Consider the following 21212-nt stretch of genomic DNA (forward strand, 5'->3'; position numbering starts at 1 on the left):
AATGGACATTTATGGACCTTAGTCGATGTTGATTGGCCATTGGTTTTCAAAATGAAGCAGTATTTTCGAAATGCGCCATTTTTCATACTGAAATTTGGAGTTACAGAAAAGTGAAAAAAAACACGTTTTTCTATTGCTGATTTCTCAATTTCAACCAAAATTCAATAAATGGGACACCAAAATGACCGGAATTTAGTTGCGGATCTCCTCCCGTTGACAGAATTTTGCTATCTTATTTTGTTCTCGCGAAATTCGCAAAAGAATCTTGAAAAGGGCTTTTTTCCGAAATTGCACTGTGCTTTTTTCACCAGAAATCGCGTTGTGCTTTTCTTTGCTTTTTTTCCGAAATTGCGTTAGTGCTTTTTTTTACTGAAATAGTGTCGTGCATTTTTTTCTGTAATCGAGTTGTGCTTTTTTTTCGAAATTGCATTGTGCTTTTTTTTCGAAATTGTGTTGTGCTTTATTTTGCTTTTTTTCAAAATCGCATTGTGCTTTTTTTCCAAAATCGCGTTGTGCTTTATTTTGTTTTTTTTTGAAATCGCGTTGTGCTTTTTTTTCGAAATTGTGTTGTGTGTGTTTTTCTGAAATCGCGTTGTGCTTTTTTTTTTACTGAAATCGCGTTGTGCTTTTTTTCTGTAATCGCGTTGTTTTTTTTCCGAAATCGCATTGTGCTTTTTTTCCAGAAATCGCGTTGTTTTTTTTCGAAATCGCGTTGTGCTTTATTTTACTTTTTTACCAAAATTGCGTTGTGCTTTTTTCCCCAAAATCACGTTGTGCTTTATTTTGCTTTTTTACCGAAATTGCGTTGTGCTTTTTTTTCCTAAATCACATTGGGTGCTTTTTTTTTGAAACGAAATCGCGTTGTGCTTTTTTTACCAAAATCGAGTTGTGCTTTATTTTGCTTTTTTTCGAAATCGCATTGTGCTTTATTTTGATTTTTTTCAAATTTGCGTTGTGCTTTCAAAATCAAAATTGCATTCTGCTTTGGAAATCCAAAATTGCGTTGTTCTTTTTGAAATTGGGTTTTACTTTCGTAACAAAATAAGCTACGCACTAGCGCAGCTGTCTAGTTTTTTTTTCAAATGTCAGCATCACGCAAATTTAGGATAGACCCCTGACGCAAAAAACATATTTATGTCAATTGAAGAGCTAGTAGTGATGCAGCTGTATTTGATTCTAGGTACATATTATCTTTAGTAATCAAAATCACTCATATCATATTACAATACTTCAGAAATGTATAATTCACAATAGGTATGTAATGTATGTAATTATATTTTGGCAATGCAATTACATGTAGTGCAAAACTTATGGCATCTTTTCCATCTCTTCACGTTTGAAGATTTCTACCGGTACCCCACAACCTGGAAAGCCGGTGGGAATGGGCATCGTCTCATGCTACACGCAGATATAATTTTAAAAATTGATTACTTAGTGTGAAATAAATGTTAGCGCAATAAAATACATAGATGAAAAAAATCGTAAAACCTCGAAGATGTTTGTTTAGCACAATTTTATAAAGATAAGAAAATCATAGTGCAGACCAATACCTGCCTCTTTCGTCAATTCGTCCTCTCTGGTGAAAATTTCATCTGTGATAGCTCTAACTTGTCACCTTCGTAGGTGTAGTTTTGAAAAATTCACGACAGTGAGCATAGGTACTTACGTTTATTTCTTTCAAACATTTTCTGAATCTGTATCGTTCAAGGGGGCAGAGTTCGCTTATTTTTGAATTTATTGGTAATCCTTCTTGTACGAGGCATCTCTCTATTACATTGGTACCCGGATTCTTTTAAAATTGAAATTAAAATTTAATTAGTCCATAAAACGACTAATATACGTAGAAGCATAATCCAATGTACATAAGCATTTTGTCATAATTTTCTACTTAGCCTACATCAGTCGGTTGAGTCTGTGGATGTCGACGTCGAGCCAATTGGACACAGTGAACTGTAAGGTAAAATAATGACAATTTGAGCTACCGATTAGAGTATTGTAGCTCACACGTTACTCAGCAAGAACATTAAAACTGAAAATACTTACTTTGAAAAATAAAAACGAGAAGTCCGGAGAGAAACAGTTTCATTGTGTAATCTGTAGGTACGAAACATTTATCAAGCTCTGTTTGAGAATGTGATAAAATGTGAGTGTTCAAGAATTGGAGTACATTTGCATTGAACGTTTTATGAAGTTTAACTATGCCTTATCATATTTCACGATAGGTATATTAATGAAAATATGCTGTTATAGATTCATGTTGAAATAACTAATCGGACATCAAGATGAAAAATTCTAGTTTTATGAAAATAAATCATCGAACGTGCGGAGTAAATAATTTGTAAAAAATGTAGACAAGTGATGAATTCAAATCAATAGTTGAGGAATTACTCTTGCTTAAACTTGTTTTAATTTTCCTTTTGTTGGCTTCTTTTTGATGAAACACGAGTCTTTGAATTTTCAAAAATATGCTAAAATTCGAAGGATGAAAATTTGATGCTGAAATTTGATTTATGTATTACTCGATTTTTTTTCAGTTTTCAGAGTTTGAAAATTTTGATTTTGACTTAGGTACCTACTAATACAAAAAAAATTTCAACGCAACTTTGGCATAATCATGAAAAGGTAAGCGAAGATGAATTTTTTAAAATTATTTTTTAGACTATTTTTAGTCGAATGGCGTTAGAAATTTTTTTCCAGATTTTTTAATGCATCTAATTACACTAAAATTATATGTTCAAGAAACGAATTTTTTGTAAATTGTTCTAAGTATATGTATTCGGGCAAGAAGGAAATTTTAGTCGTATTTTCTACCAAAAAAATAATTAGATATTTCAATATTTAAAAAAAATATTTACAACAGTTTTATATTTACTTAATCAGAATTATTTTCTCGAAAATATCAAAAAAAAAATCATCATAGAAAATCGTCCATATTACAATTTTACAACACAGCAATGATTGCATTTTTGCGATGGAATTGCATCAACCATGAACCGAAATAGGACTAGGAGTAATAATTAAATCAGGCACAGAACTTATTCCATTCCATCCAGTTTGGCTCTTCACATCTGAACTCTGAAGATATCTGAATTCGGTGCGACTTCTTGGATGGAAGACGACCCAAAATATCCCACTAAAAGTAGATTAGATTTGAAAGATTAATAACTGAGAGTGAGATATTAATGTGTGCAACAAAATGGATCAAACAAATCCATTAAACTTGACGATTTGTTTTTTCCGCACAATCACCACTTACTCGCAGAGATTTAAAAAAAAAGTCATAGTGCAGAACAATTGTTTTTTTCCTAAATTCGTTCTCTTCTGTCAAAATTTAAGCTGTCGAAATATTCTCAAAATTCTCAGTAGGTATATACGTACTTGATTTTTTCTGAGGCAGGCTATAACTTTATTCCGATCCTTATAGAATACAGCTTCCCTATTTTCGTATCTAAAGGTGATCCTACTTGTTCGAGGCATTTCTCTTTTAAATTGGAATTTGGATTCTTTCAAAATCAACATTCATTAAATTAATCCACAAAAAGACTGACTTGCTTTACATAATAGAAGCATAATCCAATGTTACACACTTCTACGAGTACTTATGAGCCAATTTGACAAAGTGGACTGTGAAATAAAATAATGACAATTCCTATACATATATGTATTATGCAGATTATTGCATTACAACTTAGGAAATACATATGTACAAGTCGTTTTTTGAGATTAAAACTGAAAATACGAGTACACGAAGACGAGAAGACCGAAGAGAAAATGTACCATTTTGCATTAAGTAGATATGAAACATTTACAAAGCTCTTCTTGAAAATTACATAGAATGTGAGTGTTACGAGTATGTAATTGGAATTGATTTTCTTTGATAGTTTTATAAAAGTTATGCCTTATCAAACACGATGATTACCTGAACGGAAATAGGCTATTTTAGATTCAATTGATATATAATCGATCACAGAATGATATCATAACGAAAACAGAATATACAAGTGAAAAAATTCAAATCAAAGGTTTAGGAGCGACTAAATAATATCTTAGGTGAGGGGATCTTCATGGAAATTCTAGAAGGAGTAAGTTTTGACGACTGGATGAAGAAGATAGAAGTGTGCAAACTTGAATAGAAGGGGTGTTTGTAGAGCTCAAGTACCTAATGAGGGAATCTATTCCAACCGGCACTAAAATTTTTGAGTCAAACAATGAGGAATCGATAGAGGATCCCAAAATACACTATCAATCAAAATTTCAAGTGCTAAATTTCATTTTTCGATTTTTGGCAAATTTTTAAAAATTTAAAGTTGGGCCAAAAATGAGGAAAATTTTTTTCAAATTCACCTTCAAAGCCAAAATTTGGTTTGTGCCTTATTTTCGACCTCCTAAGTGGATTGGCGATGGTTTCGAATTGTTCTGAAGCCTTCGGCGGATTTATGGATTTCCCAGTTATCGAAAAAGTGTTGAAAGCAGACTGAAAATGAAATTCAACGCGACGAATTCAAAATTACTTCATTTGTGACCCCCTCTGATCGATTTAAGCGCATATTTTTGAAATATTTTTGTGACGTTTCAAACCAAAATTTTCTCCAGTATTTTTTTGTTTTTGAAAATGGAAAAAAATGAAAATCTGCCAAGTACTCTGGAACGGTTTGAAACTGTCACCAATCGACTCGAGAGGTCACAAAACCAAAGTTCAACTTTTTTTATTTGCATGTTCACAAACGATAAATTTTTAATTTATTTTTTTAAAAATAATCGATTTTGGATTCGAATTGGCAACTAAGATACATTAAAAATACTGTGCCTAAATAGATTAAATGGCACACGAAGATGGTAAATTTGATTTTATAAATACCAAGTTTCATTTTCATTCAATTTACAACGTTTTTTTCGAAAGCTAAAGAATCTAAAAATACGCTAGGGGCTCCAGAACTGTTGGAAACCATCACCAATCGACTCGGGAGGTCAAAAATATGGTGCAAAATAAACTTTGGTTTTACACGTCAATTTGGCAAAACGTTGATTTTTTATCATTTTTGCGCTGAAGAATTTTCAAAAATTCACCAAAAATCGAAAAATGAATTTCAGCTCCTAAAATTTTGGCTGGTGATGTATTTCGAGGTCTTCTCGATTCTCATTTGTCTGGTACATAAACTTTACTGCCGGTTGGGATGCTTTCCATATGAGTCCTGTAAAGTGGATTTTCAAAAATTCAACTGTAAATCAATCGTAGGAGGTAACAAGCCAGGTAAATTTAATTTTGAAAGTGCTCGAGCTTGTTTTGAACCTTTCTTATGGGATTTTTTGAGAACTAGAAGATCAAAAAATCCACCAGAGAACCCGAAAGGGTTGAAAGTCTCCACCAATCGATTTAATAATTTGGAAATGTGACAAAAACCAAATTTCAGTTTGATTTTTTGATTTTTTTTCATGAAAAACAAGTCTTTGAATTTTCCAAAATTTGTCAAAAATTGAAAAATGAAATTATCATTCTGAAATCTCGGTTTTCGAAGTACCTATTAGGGTTACATACCTCAACTTTTCAGACTAGCTCCAGCTTTCAAAGAGAGTTTCTGAAGAAATGCGTAAATTCAATTTAATTTTATTCAAGCGTTCTATTTCTATTCAGATTCATAGTATTCTATTCCCCATAGTTTTTTCCTGAATAATCCGGATTATCCTTCAGCCATTGTTTTAACCGTGATTTCTATAAATAAGTAATCATCACCTTCAAATGTAGTCTTATAAAAAAAATATTCACGAAAGCTAGTATAGTCGAGTAAGTATAGGTAGGTACTTACGCTGATATTTCTTAGGCAAACTACCACTCTATCCTTTTTGTTTTGGGGCAGCTCCCATAGTTTTGACTCTGGTGGTAATCCTACTCTTCTAAGGCACATCAGCATTGTTTCGGTATTGTAGAACTTTCAAAATAAAAATTAAATTAGGTATAGTTACCGAATTCACAAAAATACTAACTTGCTTTAATTATAGAGCATAATCCAATGTAGGAAAATGCATATCACGAGACCTTTTTTTGTAGCGAGCCTCCACAAAAAAAAGCCCTGGAATACGAGATAATAGTTCTATATAGGTACTTACAGGAGTCGGCGGCTTACTTAGGTATTGAGGAGTCTTCGAATAAGCCAGTTGGACATAGTAGGCTGTAAAATAAAATGATCGCAATTGCAGCGGATTATTGCATCTTGCAGGTCATTTGGGTAGATTGAAACCGGAAGTAGGTACTTACCGCAAAAAATGAAAATAAGGAGTCGGTCAAGTGACCGTTTCATTTTGCGTCAGTACAAAACATTATTTTGTTAAGGCTCTTTTTGACAAATGGGACAGAATTTGAGCGTTCTAGAATACGAATTCATTTGCTTTGAACGTTTAGTAAAGATTATACGTTATCATACTCGATGATAAGTAGATAAAATTTCAACCGATCAGCTTGAGAAATTACTCGAAAGCCAAATGAAGCGAATGAGAAAGACCTTTTCACCAAACCTTACGTTGAAATTTGGCCAAATGATATCCTATTTGGCCGCACAAACAACCACTCGACTCCGAAATACCGCGAATTTTTCATCTTCTTCCTGCCATGCCATGGCAAACGAATACAAACCAAAATTAAACCGATTCAGCTCACAGCTGTATGGAAATTGGCCTTTAAAACCTGTATCATTTTGGCAGGCGGTTACCGCAATAATGGAAATTTAATCTACGCGCATACAAAGAAATCCTTATATAGTCAAATAGGTTTGTACAATTATACCTATTTAACGTGACTAGTTCGCATCGATATTCGGCTATTTTAATCGCAACAATAGTCAATAAAGTTGACAAAGAATTTGTCACGGGCAGACGGTGGCGATGGCGGTCTGTATGAAAAAGAGAAGTTACTCTTTGGATGGCCAGTGTAGGGCCAGCTATATAGCAAGTGTTGCGGATAGAGAGTATACATACAAGTGACTTTGTGCTGCTAACTGAGCGAGCTCAATTGTCAAATACTCGTAGAAGAGTCTTGCCGGTGCCAGTTCGTTTGCCGGTTGTTTATTAGCCAAATTGTATTGGTTGAAGGGTCGTTACGTTGGTGTTTTATTATTACTTTTTCTTTTGGCTTTCCTTTTGGTGGTAACTAAAACTCGATATCTTTCATGTGTGGACCTCCTGGTGTGAGTTCGAACTCGATGTAAGTGCAATTAACAGAGCCCCAGGCGTGTGGTTGTGTCGATCTGTGGAATCTTTACCATTACCATGCGTGTATGTATGTACCGATAAATACGAGCCCATACACCGAGAGCATTTTTATACCTATCCTGTATCTTTTTCTTTTTCTCAAAAAAAGGGGAGGAGTTTTTACCATCATTCTATATTGGTTCATACCTAAGATATCTCCACTTGTTCCTGCAACTGTTGAGATTTGCGACAATTTTTCAAAAAATGTCGCTATAAAAAATTTTATTACGTTTAATACACGGTCAGGCCGAATTATACTGTTAATACCGAATCTAACTTGGTTTTATAGTCGTGTAAAAATTTTTATACGTCGAGTTTTATACGGCCACTTTATTACAGTGTTTATTATCCGTAATGTATTGCTTATCTACTGCAGTTAATTCAACTATTGCGATTGCCTATAGTTTGTTTAAGTAGTCTTCCGTTTCATACCTCAAGGTGTGATGTTGAGCACTTCAAAAGAAGGGAGAGGGACAAAAAATTGCTAAATTGATTTCCTACCTACTAATTTTTGGGCTGGGAGGAAGCTTTTCGAATCATAAATGTGTTGGCTATTGGAATTTTATCGATAAATTAATGTTATTGTCAATTTTTTTTTCATAATAATTTCTTCTGTCGTTTCAACAAAAGTTGGGCACTAAAAAACTTTCGATTCGATTTTTCCAAAGTGAGAGCAAGTGAGACACCGAGGAGTCAAATCCGAAAATTGGATTGATATTCTCATTCAGCTAACTCGAATCAGCGATTCTATTTTTTTTTTCACCAAAAATTGATAAGACTTTGAAGAGTGTTAATGAGGCGATCGTATGAGGTCGAGTTGGCTCAAATTTCAAGTTGAGTTTAAGCCAATAAATTTCCTTTTAATTTTTTTCGGCATAAAATCTACATATTCTCAAACATAATTGGTATAAAGTCGAGCTAAATTTACCATCGAGCATATTTCATTCGAGACATTGCCACATACTTATTTTCTTTCTATAATTTGAAGAGAATGTAGTTATCAGTCAATTTTTCAACACTTTTTGGTGATCTGATGTAAAATCGACTTATCTAATATCTGTGTCAATGATTTTGAGTCTTTTCTATCGACTCTTTTTTATTTTATCAATCTTGTGTCCAGATTTTAAAAAACGACCCTAAATCTTCAGAAAATCACAGTTCATATTTATTGCAAATAAGTATATTATGTGAATTGATATTTAAAATGATTTTATGGGAAAATCCTTGCACCTAGACTCTCACATGACTCAAAAATTGGGTCGAGATGACCCCACAGAAATGAAGGCAAATGTTATAACACTTTTTTTCTCTGACTTCAAAATTTTTTGAAAAACTACTTACCACGTTTTGCTACACACTTTAATTGTGAGTAGTAAATTGATGTCAGTGATGAATAGTTGATGTCTATTTCTTATCAATTTTTATTATCTCGCCCCTTAATATTAGTATCCTCAGGCAGAGGCGTGCCGAACGAGAGGGGGGATCTCCTCCGAAACAGAAAAATTTAGGTCTAAAGTTGGGGAGAAATTGTGTAAGCGGAGAAAATCAAAGAAATAAATTTTCAAAAGTTTTCCCCCTCGATTCGCTCGTACCAGATCATTTTACTTTTCCTTTCTCCGACTGAATTTAGAGAGTATAAAAATTGACTTCTCACAACAAAAATGATGTTTTATTTGAAATTTTCCAAAAGAAAAACATTCCAGTCAAAACAGCTAGAAAGTTCGATCTTCTGCTGAAATATCAAAAATTGTCCTATTTTTTGCCCAAACTTCGGAAACAATAAATTTAAAGATCAACTTCAGAAATACAAGAACGAAAAAAGGTGGAAGATTTCATTTAAAAATACCAAAAAGCATGAAATTTCAACGTTGAAACTTCTTGTATTGAAAATTATTTCTTTGTACCTCACAAATTGTAAATTTTCTGAAGCATTTGTTGGGGAAATTTGGCGAATATAGTTGGGAAATAAATCAATTTTCCGCCCTTTGATATGATTCGATCACGAATCATTTGCTTAAACGTGGTTTATGATTCGTAATTCGAGTCATTTTTTAGCTATGATTCGTGATTTACGATTCATAACAATCATATGAGCGATGAATCTCATTCACGAATCATGTTTTTGTTCCTCGTTTTCTTTATTAGACGACATTGGTATACAATACTTTTCATTTTTGCAACATTTTGCCTGGATTTTGAAATATTTTATGAACTTTTAATGGCGTTTCGAGCAAAAAATATTACCAAGTCGATCTCAATTTTACTGAATGTCATCAATTTTAGCAATTTTTTTAAATGTATTTTCGTGTTCGTTTTACAGTTTTTATCATGTATACTTAATCAATGTTTTTGCCAAATATTCCATTTTAATGATACGTAGGTATTTGACCAATTTTATTGTTAATGTTTTATAATATATGCTCATAATCGTTTTCTTAAATTTCGAGATGTTTTATTAATTTTTGGGCAGTTTTAATTGTTTTTGTGTCGTATTAAGAAGTTGTAACGGCGAAATTTCATTCGATTTTGATAATACTAATATGTACCTAATCATTTTTTTACAATTTTTAAAAATTTGTTTGATATTTGGGCATTTTTGGGATATCTTTCTTCAAGCTATAGTGATATTTCATCGAAGTTGAGTAACTTTTACATAGATTGAAATTCACTAAACCAATGGAGTAGCCTAAGAGTGCGAAGGAGGCCATCAACCCCCCCCCCCCGCCTTGCGAGCAAAAATTTAAAATAAAACCTGCAAAAATGGATGTTTTTCTTGTTTTGCCCCCTTTTTTTTTCAGAAAGTTTTCGCTCTCACTTCGCTCGAGCAGTAGGTAATTTTTTACCTTCATTTTCATTAAATCATCACACATCAGTCGTCACAAAAGGTTTTCAGAAAATTACCTCTTAATATCAATTTTCCATGCCTAAAAATCGGGGTTTACCCTCTCCTTGAGAAGGTGAAAAAAAGAGACTTTCAGCAATTTTTAGCAAGTATATATTTTTAGGTAAGTAAATTATATTGGCAAAAAATTACACTCATTTGCGATTTTTATCAAAAAAGTTAAGACTTTTTGTGAAAAAACGACTTTTTTGGAAAATGTTGACAAAAGCAACACGTTGACAATTTTGGTAAAACCTCGAGGGTTTTTGGCAATTTTTGAAAATCAAGTTAGATTCGTAAAATTTTTGGAGAAAAAAGTAGGTATTAAATAAGCAACGATCCTTAGCTATTTTTGGCATGAAACGACAGTTTTCGGTAATTTTGACAAAACCTGACACTTTTTGCTATTTTTAGCATAAATTCAAATTTCAACAACTTTAGCGAAAGGCAGGGCTTTGTGACCATAACGCTGAAAAGAAAGTGTACTTGACCACAACCACTTGGAAATGAATAAAAAAGTGAATCCTTTCATAAATTATTCTCCTTGATATTATCAATTTCAAAAATAGAGCTAGAATTTGGAAAAATAGATTTTTGAAATGAAACAAAAAAGTACCTTTAATAACCATTTCAAAAATAGTAACCAAAAGTTACTTTAGTAAATTATAGTCACTTGAAAAGTAACCGAGAACAACCCCTGCAACTCTCCAAGGTGTTAGAATGTGGCTCTTGTATTTTTCATATACTTTAATTTTCTTACAAAACTCACATCAAAATAAGAGTTGAATTTTAAGCTAATCTGAGTATGGGGTTTCAAGGAGAATAAATAGGAGATTCAAAACCAGCCATTAAGATTTGAAAAATTTGATAGGTAGTGGTAGGTAACTAGGTACTAATACTGTCAAGGTGAAAGATCAACTTCTCACCTCATGGTGTAAACAAAAGTCAAAATTTAATGCGCAGGAAGAATTTTAAAAAATTGAAATGGGGAAGAGGGTGCTCAAATTAAGCAAATTTCCAATGTTTTCATACATTCGAGAAACATGAGCCTCTAATAGGACCATAGTTTTCTATAAAGTTCACTTTTCATGTAGCTTTCCTACCTATTTTTCGATTTTAGGATTCAAGCAGAAGCAGAAAATAGTCAATACAGCGACAAAATCTACAAACAAGACTGAAATACTAATTTCCATAATTAAGCAGGCAATTCTCGAAGAAAATGAAATAAAACGGATAAAAAACCTGCAATTCCTTTTCAATGGAAAATTGTATAAAAAATTTGATAAGTACCTATTCAGTTTGAAAATACTCAGAAAATCTGTTTTTTTAAGCAGGTAAAATTTTCAAACAGCGAATTATAACCAAATTCTATAATTATCGAGTACGTATTTTCGAACCAGAAGTAGGCCCACTTAATCGAACACATATGTACCAATTTCACAAAGTTGAGCAAGTAAGTACATACATAAACAACGAAAACTTCAAGGAAACAATTTCTATCAGTACGAAACTGAAAATTTCCACAACAGTAGTCAATACCAACGCATCACTCTCGAGAAAAATTCCATCACCTTAACTTATCTCGATAAAAGGTTCGAGAAAAAAAATCAAAACATTTTATGCTTCGTATAGTTCGTGATTCAGTAGGTCACACGAACTCTTTTAAAGTAATTCTATGGCGAGTTGCTTGAATAAGAAAAAAAAGAAGAAGCTAACGTAAGACACCCCTATTGAAAAAAACAAAACAAAACAAAAATAAAACAACAAAAACACGATGGACACAATGACAAAAAGTAGCTACATGGAAGTCCTTCTGTTTGGAAATATCTCACACACCAAAATAGAAAAAAAAAGGTTACCTACGCGTATGCTTTTTTTTTTTGTCGAATTTATGTTAAACAGTAAGACATGTCTAACACAGCGTAACTAATTCGGCAAAAAATTCCATTCCAACCATTGGTACTACGTGTATCAAATAAACCCTCCTATGAAGTTTAAAGATCGAGGGAAAAAGTCACGATGTGTAAGATGAAGGTATAGATACAAAATAGCGTATTGTTTTTCTAAAAACATAGGTACGAAACCTGTTGGAGCACAAACTACGCAGATAAAAATAATTCAGGATACATCTAAATAATATACTCGGCCATCAATTGATACTTTCGACACTTTGAGGGTAAGTAAAGTGCATCCAGAATAGAATTTTACTATCCTTATTAAGATGTCGATGTATAAATGAAGTATACGTATAAAAATCCAACAAAAAAAGGTAGAAATTAGTCACACCGATGCTGTTGGTAATTTTAACATTTCCATTAGACGGGGCATCGTGATCGCGTGTATACTAAACTAGGCCTTATAAGCATTTTTAAATTTCCTCTCCTTTTTATACCTTCTCTCTTTAGTTTCCTTTGTATTCGACTAATAGGGTTTATGCGTTAGGGAGCTGTCAGAATAGCAAAGGCAGGAAATAAGCTATCGTCAAGGCTCGTTTTCACGTCTTTGTCGATTTTTGTAAAACCCTTTTATCACCTTTAGCTCCGCAACCTGAATAATGTACGTAAATGTACCTTTACCTTACCTTTACCTACAACTACGAGTATATGTGGATTCGTAATCGATACCTTGCGTTGGTCAGACTGCAGATAAAACGGATTATTTCTTAAGAATAGACGTAGATGCGTAGGAAAAAAATCGAAGCTGTTATATTTAGCTTAACGAAAAAGATATCCTGACTGGTGGGAAAATTCTGGGCCCGGATGAAGAAAAATTGCAAGATTTAAAAATGTGGGTAGGTATCAATCAGCGAAGTTTTGGTGAATTTTTGACATTTTTTTTTTTGGTTTAATTCCAATGAAAAAAAAAAACAAAATATTGTTAATACACAAATAATAAGGTTCATTTTCTCACCTATTGAATTCCTAAATTGGTGATGGTTCCAAGACATTCTGGAACTTCCGGCAGATTTGTACATTGTTCAGTTCCTGGAAAATACATCACTTAAATTCATACGGATTTGATTAACATACACGGATTTTAGTAAAGGCTTTAAGAATATAAGATCTATAGGGTGAATTTGCCCCAAGGTTTTTGGATAATATTTGCACAAGAGATAGGTACGAATAACATACAAATTTTTTCAAAGATGTTCATTTTTTGGCTCAAAAAGCGATCGAATTTTTGCCAACATTTTAGAGGAGTGCTAAAAAAAATGAGTTTTAAAATTTATCTATGGCATAAATGTTCGCCTATTTTGACCAAAATGTTAAAAAATTCAAAAATAAAGTAGCTCATTGATTATTTGCCTACTAGTTCTATTCTAATGCTCTGAGTTCGGATATCATGCTCATTTGTTCGATTATACGAGGTATAGTCATAAAGTAAGTTTCACATTTTTTTTAAAAATAGAAGGCGTGGATATTTTTTGACCAAAATTGGAGGGGATGTAGTTCAAACATTCGACCAGATCTGACGAAATTTATTTTGCATTTGGGTGCGTTGTTCGTATTTCACAGCGTGATTAGTAAAGTGCTGATAGAAAAATGCCGTCCAAATGTGGTATTTGGCCAAAAAAAAATTTGTAGTTGTAATAATTATGACTTATGACTAAAATTTATCAAAAATTACTCAAAACGTATCATAGTAATGTTATTTCAAGTTAAGATGTTATTTGGCACTGTAATTTGTTCATGTGATGGTTGCAAAATTTCTGGTGCTGAGTGACTCTCGACAATGCCGACATTCAGCAGATTATCACTGAACAATTTACTTGATTTGGATTTTGATTGAATCAAAATAATGTTAGTATGTTATGTCTTGAGTGGTTCTCAATCAATTTTTCGATGAATTTTTATTTTGTTAGGTTGAAAAATTCATTTTTTCTGAAATATAATTTTTGGACAGCATTTTTTTTATCAGCACTTTACTAATCACGCTGTGAAATACGAACAATGCATCCAAATGCAAAATAAATTTAGTCAGATCTGGTAGAATGTTTGAACTACATCCCCTCCAATTTTGATCAAAAAATATTCACGCCTTCTATTTTTAAAAAAAATGTGAAACTTACTTTGTGACTATACCTCGTACTCATACTCCTCTAAACTCCTCACTCCAGTACCATCTTCATATAAAAAATTAAAAATCACATGTGACGTGTCGTTTGTTACCGATAAACCATCTCATACTTTCAGTTCGAGGTCGAGTTTTGATCCAGTAGAAATCTGCTGATATTTTTGATCATTTTTTTGACGATTTTGAGAATTGACAAAAAATATCAAAATCAAAATCAAAATAATCGATTGATAGTTTTCAACAATTTTAAACGAAATGTAAGATTGATGGAAATTTTATCCTAAATCTTACTACCCTATCGGTAACGATTTCATGATAAAAATTCAAATCAATTTTAGGTCAATTTCTTGCTGAAGGCCTAAACTTGACTGCAAATGGTAGTTGATTTTTCTTTCTCAATAGACATCAATTATGAATACAGAACTTGAAGTCAATTATAGGTGGACAAGACCGGACCCAAGAACACAGATTTAGCGGCCCACTGAGATATCCCATTTTAGTGACCCTGATTTTGGGCTCCTCAATTATTCGCCCAAATTTTTTTCTCGAATTTTTTAAAGTGCAGGACACTGACCATAAAAATTTATTCAGAAATTTTTTGAACGACCCAGTTTTTACCTCATCGGCCCAAATACATCACGGCTCACCAGGATTTTATTGGTATCTCGGTGGGTGGGTCTGGGCCTGTAGGTCTGTTTTTACAAAGTCATAAAAATGATGTGAAAATCGATACAAAATTGTTCTAAATTTGTGATATCATAATCAATGCATTTCTTTGAATTAGAGCTGAAAACGGTACTCGCTAACAGCAGGTAACTTCTGTGCCCATACTTTAAATTCCCACTGCTTGCTAGTAGCTGGTAGTGAGTTGAAAAAATTTTACACTGGTTCACATTGTAGCTGGTAGCATGTTGTATGCATAGTGGGTGTATCTGCATTACATCATCATTGCTAACAATCACTGTCAAATGTCAATCACGTGCACCTACAACAGATGCCAATATGTAACTCCTCCCACTTAAGCATTATCAAGTTTTGGGGTGCGTGGGCAGACTAAGTGCAAAAACAATTGGGTTGTGCTCAGGGATGTTCCGTAAATTTACACATGTAAATTTACCTTTATTTTACATGTAAAATTACGTAAATTTACACGTGTAAAAAAACTTCCTTTTTTTTACACAGTGTAAATTTACACTTTTGCCAAAAAAATGTGAAAAAAACATTAAAAATCGAAAAATCAAATGATGTATAGGCTTACATTATTATTAGTGTTATGATTATGAATCTTAGAATCTTGAATAAATGATAATGCAATGCATGCATTATGCTAAGTCTAAACCTTGTCTAAGTCTGAACTAGAATAAAAAAATGTCATCTTCTTTGATTTTAGATAGGGATAGGCCTATATAATGTGATAATGCGGACTCCGGACAAATTTACCAGGTTTTTAATTAATTTAACTTTATTTTATACTCATTTATAGAGTGTTAATAACTCAAAATGTTCTTAAATTCGTTCACAATCTTCACATTATCACTGTTATCAACATTTATTCCTGATTTCTGATTGGTTGAATTATTTTACACATATTTGGCATAAATTTACACGAAAAGTGTAAATTTACACGTTTTTCGTGTAAATGTAAAAAAAGTTATTTTACATGTAAAGGAACATCCCTGGTTGTGTTCGCAATACGCTACTATCTAGTACCCGAAACAACTTGATATCAGCTATACCATAGGGTTAACCTGTATTTTATCCAGATACAGGTTGGCGGGTAGCATAACCGTTTTCAGCTCTACTTTGAATTTTGAACTTGAATTAATTTTTTACCAATTTTTTGCTCAAATGAAAATATGTCAAAAATTGATTAGAAACTGTTGCAAATGGTGGTAAGTAGGAATTATACCTAAATCAATAACTTTTCAAATCAGAAGTTGGATCTATTTTTCATTAATTTTTTGTAAAAATGACAAAATGTGAAATCTCCTGTACAACAATTGTCAACGTTGACATTTGCATCAACTACGTTTTTTTCCAACATAATGATGGAAAAGTGACCAATAGTTATTTAGTAGGAATCTTCTGTCCGTAAATAAGTTGGTTTAATGAAAATTTCCGAAATTTTTTTATTATTTCTGATACCTCGACATACCATCTCGACATTTGTAGATGTTGATTTCAATGATCGAAATTTGCATCTACAAATATGTCGACCAAATTTTTCAGAATTGAAATTTCTGTTTTAGTGTTTAAAAGTTTAGTAAACATTTAAAAATATTTCTTGTTTTAAGAGGAAAACAAATTTTTAATGACATTGATAAAAATATTCACTTTTCCTTAGTTTGGAGTTGTCAATGTCTCTGCAAAACGTTCAGTTCGCGTGTCACCTGTTTTTGAGCTCATTCATCTCAATTTTCTATTTGGTTCCCTCCTCAAACTCTGAAACCGACCGACCCTAGAATCTACCTTATGCACTAATTATATTATGTACTTGCCTTTCTTATTCAAAAGCTTTATTCCAGGAAGCTGTTTCATGCGCCTATAAGACGACGAGTCTTTTTCAGCGAACAGAAACATCTTCGGATTGGGTGCGCTTTTGAAAAAGTATACCTACGAGAGAACTGGAAAAGTACGAGCAACGTTGCTGTATCGTAGCTTCGTAGCTTAATTTTGAATTCTTATCTCGTTTTTGCAACTTTAATTCTAATTCCAAAGACATTTTAATTGACGGCGACTTTTATTCCGCCTACTGATCTCATTGTTGGAATTACACACTTGCTTAAAAAGTACGACTAAGGTACCTCACAGTTTGCGCCTTTGAATGGGATTACGCAGCAGTACGAGTATCTCCGTACAACTTTGAGTTAATTTCCCCTCGAGGTGGAAATCGATTCGCATTGAAACTTTTTTCGCATCTTCCCTCCTTCCTTTCCCTATCTCACTTCCACGCCGGGTAATTAGAAAAAAAAAGGATCCTCGCGAATACTCGGAAGTTAATTTAACATCTCACGCGTAATATTTCCATCTATACGAGGCGTTGGCGTTAATTACACTTTACCTCCACCCCTGGTCCCCGGTCTCCGGTCTCTCGCTAGGAGAAAACCAACACCTTTCTGCTCATTGAACATTCAAGACGGAACAAATATCACGACAATTGCAAATCTGGTGCCGAGGGATCCGGCACGAATGCAAATTTGGTCGGCTTAATTTTCAAGCCTCAAGGATTAGGACTCGTATTTCAACGTGTACATTTTATCCCAGCGTTTTCGGTACCTATGGGATGGGATACCGCCATTATACAGAATCGTCGACGACGACGACGACGAGATTTCAACTCATCATGTATAGATTCTCTCTGTACTCTTTGCCTCATCTACTTGTTGAGATACCTACGTAGGTACCTTTACTTTAGCTATACACTTTGGAATATATACTCGTATGTGTACCTTTCTCTAGGTATGTGGTGGTGCTGTATATACGATGTGTATTTTCGACTCCGGTATTAAATTGCCATCTCTTGGCGTATGGTGCCTAATGCGGCTGATGCTGCGACCGCGTAGTATCGAATTTTATCAACTATTCTCTCGAAAACTTGCTCAATGGTGAAACATTAAACACGTTAAAGCTATTTCGATGTATACGTAGCCTATATGCCATACCATAGCATGCCATGCCGGCTCGTATAAGTCTTAAATATTCAATTGAATTGCTAATCAGATACAAAGAAACGTATTTCTAGTTCATTTAATAGGTAGATAAATGGCGACTGTGTATTTAAGAGGTTTTTTCCCTTTAACTTTGGAGTACCTATAATATATAAGTTGAAGATAATGTATGTGCTTTTTAATACAACGTACAATGCAATTCGTCGTTGATACATACGACACCCGGTGTGAATAGGTTTCGTATATGGATTCACCAAGTGTATCTCGTACTAAGTATACGTATACGAATTGCATTAGGTTTTAAACCATAAACCTACGCTCTCGTTGTATTAAAACGACGTAATATATTTACCAAGTGTGTAAGTTGTTGTTATTATTATCGTCATTTTTTTTTCGTCATATATATAAAGTCTTGTTTGGTTGTTTTTGGTTGAACATAATGAGATGTTCGCGTTTCACCTACGTGACACGTTCCATATCCGTTTTAACGCTTTGTCGAAATCGAATTAAATTTTTTTTTTGATAAGGCAATATGTACATTGAAGGCTGGTGTAGGCTTAGTAAAATGGCAGGAGTGAGATGATGAGGTTGAAAAAACCGAGCACAATGTCGAATATATACCTGAGCTTGAGCTGTTGAGCTTTTGCAGTAGCAAAGCAACAAATATCCGGTATGGTAATAGGTTTTTTCGCGGCTTATGCCACGATTTTTATCACGATAATTTATTTTTGTTAGTAAAGGTTAAAAGACAAATTGGTAGCAGAGTAACGTGACTTCTGGTGATTAATAAACAATAAAATCGTGATGTGAATTTATATAAAGGAAGACGCCACGAGCTACGGTACTCCTTTAGTGGCTCTGGCTATTACAAAGCCCAGCAATCGTGCATTTCACGTAGAGAGAATTTTTTATTAATTGCTTCGAGTGAACACGATGAGAATCGAGAAAGGTATCATCCGTATTGGCATTTTGACGCGTTTGCTAAAACCATGCTACAGCTACGTGTGTGTACGATATACTCTGTGAGGTCCAACAGTATATGGTATACGTAATATGCGAAATGTAATGTAACGTACGTATTTGGGATGATGATCATGATGGCGAATGTTGGATGACCTGTGACCTGCGAGAATTGCAAAAACTCGTGAATTCGTGGTCAAAAGACTGTATATAGGTAGAGGTGGTGCAGTTGCTGAAAACGTTGCCATTTTCATGGCGTTTCGTGGCATGAAAATGATGGCCAGTGATGTCGTGTCAAAATTTCTCTCTGGTGGTAGAGTAATGCAGAAAAAAATTAATATGCTAAAAAAAAAAAAGAACACTACAATTTGTTTGATATTTGCTGGGTATTTTTGGGATATTCTCCAAGTTTGCGATGTCTTATCGAAGTTCGGTAGCTACCATTTTTAGCAACCCTCAATTCCCTGGAATTTTTTAAATACATTTTCGTAATCTCGATAAAACATATCCTTGCGACCTAATATCAAAACAAATTAAAATTTTGCGGTGGTTTTGAAAATGAAGGACTTCTTGATATGTATTTTGCATTAGTCAGAGGGGCCCGTATAAGGATCTATTGCCCCCCGGCCGACCACCCGTGACAACTTTTTTCTTAGAGGGGGAGTCCTATAGTCGGGGAGCCCGCTTACAGATCTATTGCACCCCCCCCCTTCGATCCTCCAAGACAACTTTTTCCTTGAAGGGGGAGTCCTAAGGAATATTTCTAGTCCTTGAATACTCAAAAAAAAGTGGCCCTACTTACAAAATGGCGGCCATTTTGATTGATAGGTCAGCCGAAATCGCAGATTTTGCGTTCCAACATAGGATTTGCCAAAATTTCAAGTGTTTAAGTGCGTTTTTCGATTTTCGGTGAATTTTTGAAAATCTTTAGGCCAAAAATGAGGGGAAAAAATCAAAATTTTACCAAATTGACTAACAAAGCTGAAATTTGGGATATATCCTATTTTCGACGTGCCAAATTGATTGGAAACTGTTTCAAACCGTTTTGAGCAGTTCTGGAGCCTCCAGCAGATTTTTGAAACTCGAAATCTCTACAAAATTTCATCAAATGGAGTTGGAAAGCCGAAATTAATTCTGAAAACTAATTCCAATACGCTACGAAGTCAACTGCAGGTGGATTTTGAATCGTCTTGGAGCCTCCAGCGACTTTTTGAAAATTACTGGAGACTCCAGTAGATTTTTGAAACTTGAAATTTCCCCAAAATTTCGTCAAATGAAGTTGGAAAGCTGATATTCTGCAAACTAATCCATCTTGGCTCCACTACTTTTTAAATAATTTACATAAATGATTTGGCATATTACTTTGAGCATAGTCTTACAGAATTTGCTGATGATACTACTGCTCTCATAGAACTTGATGAAACTATGGATAGTGATCATATTAAAATTATAATGGAAAATTTAATATCTTGGTTTTCAGCAAACAAAATGATACTGAATTTAAGTAAAACAACTTTTTTGACATTTGGGAGAATACCTCAATCTATTAATGAAAATTACAGGATAGCTGACTCAACAAAATTTTTGGGAATTATAATAGACTCGGACTTGAAATGGAATAGCCAAGTGGACCATTTAACCAAAAAACTCTCCACCTATACTTACTTAATACGGCAATTATGTGATATCACAAACCTAAATACTCTAAAACTTGCATACTATGGCCTTTTTCATTCAAATTTATGAGCTATGGAATATCGCTTTGGGGTGGAAATCACAATCTGCTTCAACGAGTATTGATAGCACAAAAAAGACTTGTAAGAATAATGTTTCGAAAAAATCCAAGAGAATCCTGCAAACCAGTCTTCATTGAAAGCAAGATACTAACAGTCCCATGCAAGTACATACTGCAAATGTGTATTATGGTAAAAAAAATAGAACAATAGAACTCAAGACACCTTCTCATACCTATGATACAAGACATCGAAATTTGGCAATAAGTGAAAACTTAAGGACAAAAAATATGCAGAATAATGTTGATTTTATGGCATCTAAAATATATAATAAAATCCCCCATGAATTCAAATCTCTGACATCTGGTAAACTGTTCAAAAAAAAAACTCAAAAAATGGTTGCAGGGATATGCGTTCTACAGCATTGATGAGATGGAACAATTGGAGTATGTTATGGTAAATTGCTCCAACATGTATCATTACCTTTTACATACGTACTGTACCCATATATATTTATTTTATTTTATTTAAATTTAAATTTTAGAATAATTAGTTGAAATGCTGTACATTCCCTTAATTATAAGCTGACTTCGCAAATGGAGCATAGCTGCCCATTGCAAAAATAAACGAATTGAATTGAATTGAATACGCTAC

At 33.5% G+C, this 21212-nt stretch overlaps 2 protein-coding genes across 3 annotated transcripts in view; one reads left to right on the forward strand and one right to left on the reverse strand.

Annotated features, from left to right (window-relative positions):
* LOC135833475 (uncharacterized) overlaps positions 1 to 21212 on the forward strand; it is a 147825-nt gene that overhangs the window by 18943 nt on the left and 107670 nt on the right. The gene's annotated exons all lie outside the window — the stretch shown is intronic.
* On the reverse strand, positions 1151 to 6462 carry LOC135833473 (uncharacterized). Of its 2 annotated transcripts, XR_010556469.1 has the most exons (8): positions 6254 to 6462; positions 6106 to 6167; positions 5805 to 5927; positions 5537 to 5710; positions 2044 to 3133; positions 1898 to 1950; positions 1667 to 1789; positions 1151 to 1398 (listed from the first exon to the last, which is right to left on the reverse strand). XR_010556469.1 is itself a non-coding variant. In XM_065347319.1 (7 exons), the coding sequence occupies exons 1-4, from the start codon at positions 6294 to 6296 to the stop codon at positions 3023 to 3025; spliced, it is 339 nt and encodes a 112-aa protein (XP_065203391.1). In that variant the 5' UTR covers positions 6297 to 6413; the 3' UTR covers positions 1151 to 1398; positions 1667 to 1789; positions 1898 to 1950; positions 2044 to 3022. The 2 variants fall into 2 exon arrangements, 1 of the variants encoding a protein (XP_065203391.1); XM_065347319.1 differs by lacking the exon at positions 5537 to 5710 and having other exon boundaries at positions 6254 to 6413.

This window comes from Planococcus citri, chromosome 1 (assembly GCF_950023065.1).
Source record: "Planococcus citri chromosome 1, ihPlaCitr1.1, whole genome shotgun sequence".
Taxonomy (NCBI): Eukaryota; Metazoa; Arthropoda; class Insecta; order Hemiptera; family Pseudococcidae; genus Planococcus; species Planococcus citri.

Excerpts from the sequence above, each read along its gene's own strand:
- LOC135833473 (XM_065347319.1), bottom strand. The coding sequence starts at position 6,296 with ATGAAACGGTCACTTGACCGACTCCTTATTTTCATTTTTTGCG. Across the intron at positions 6,168-6,253 it reads CCTTATTTTCATTTTTTGCG|CCTACTATGTCCAACTGGCT; the intron begins GTAAGTACCTAC and ends TTTATTTTACAG. Across the intron at positions 3,134-5,804 it reads TTTGCCTAAGAAATATCAGC|TGGGATATTTTGGGTCGTCT; the intron begins GTAAGTACCTAC and ends ATCTACTTTTAG.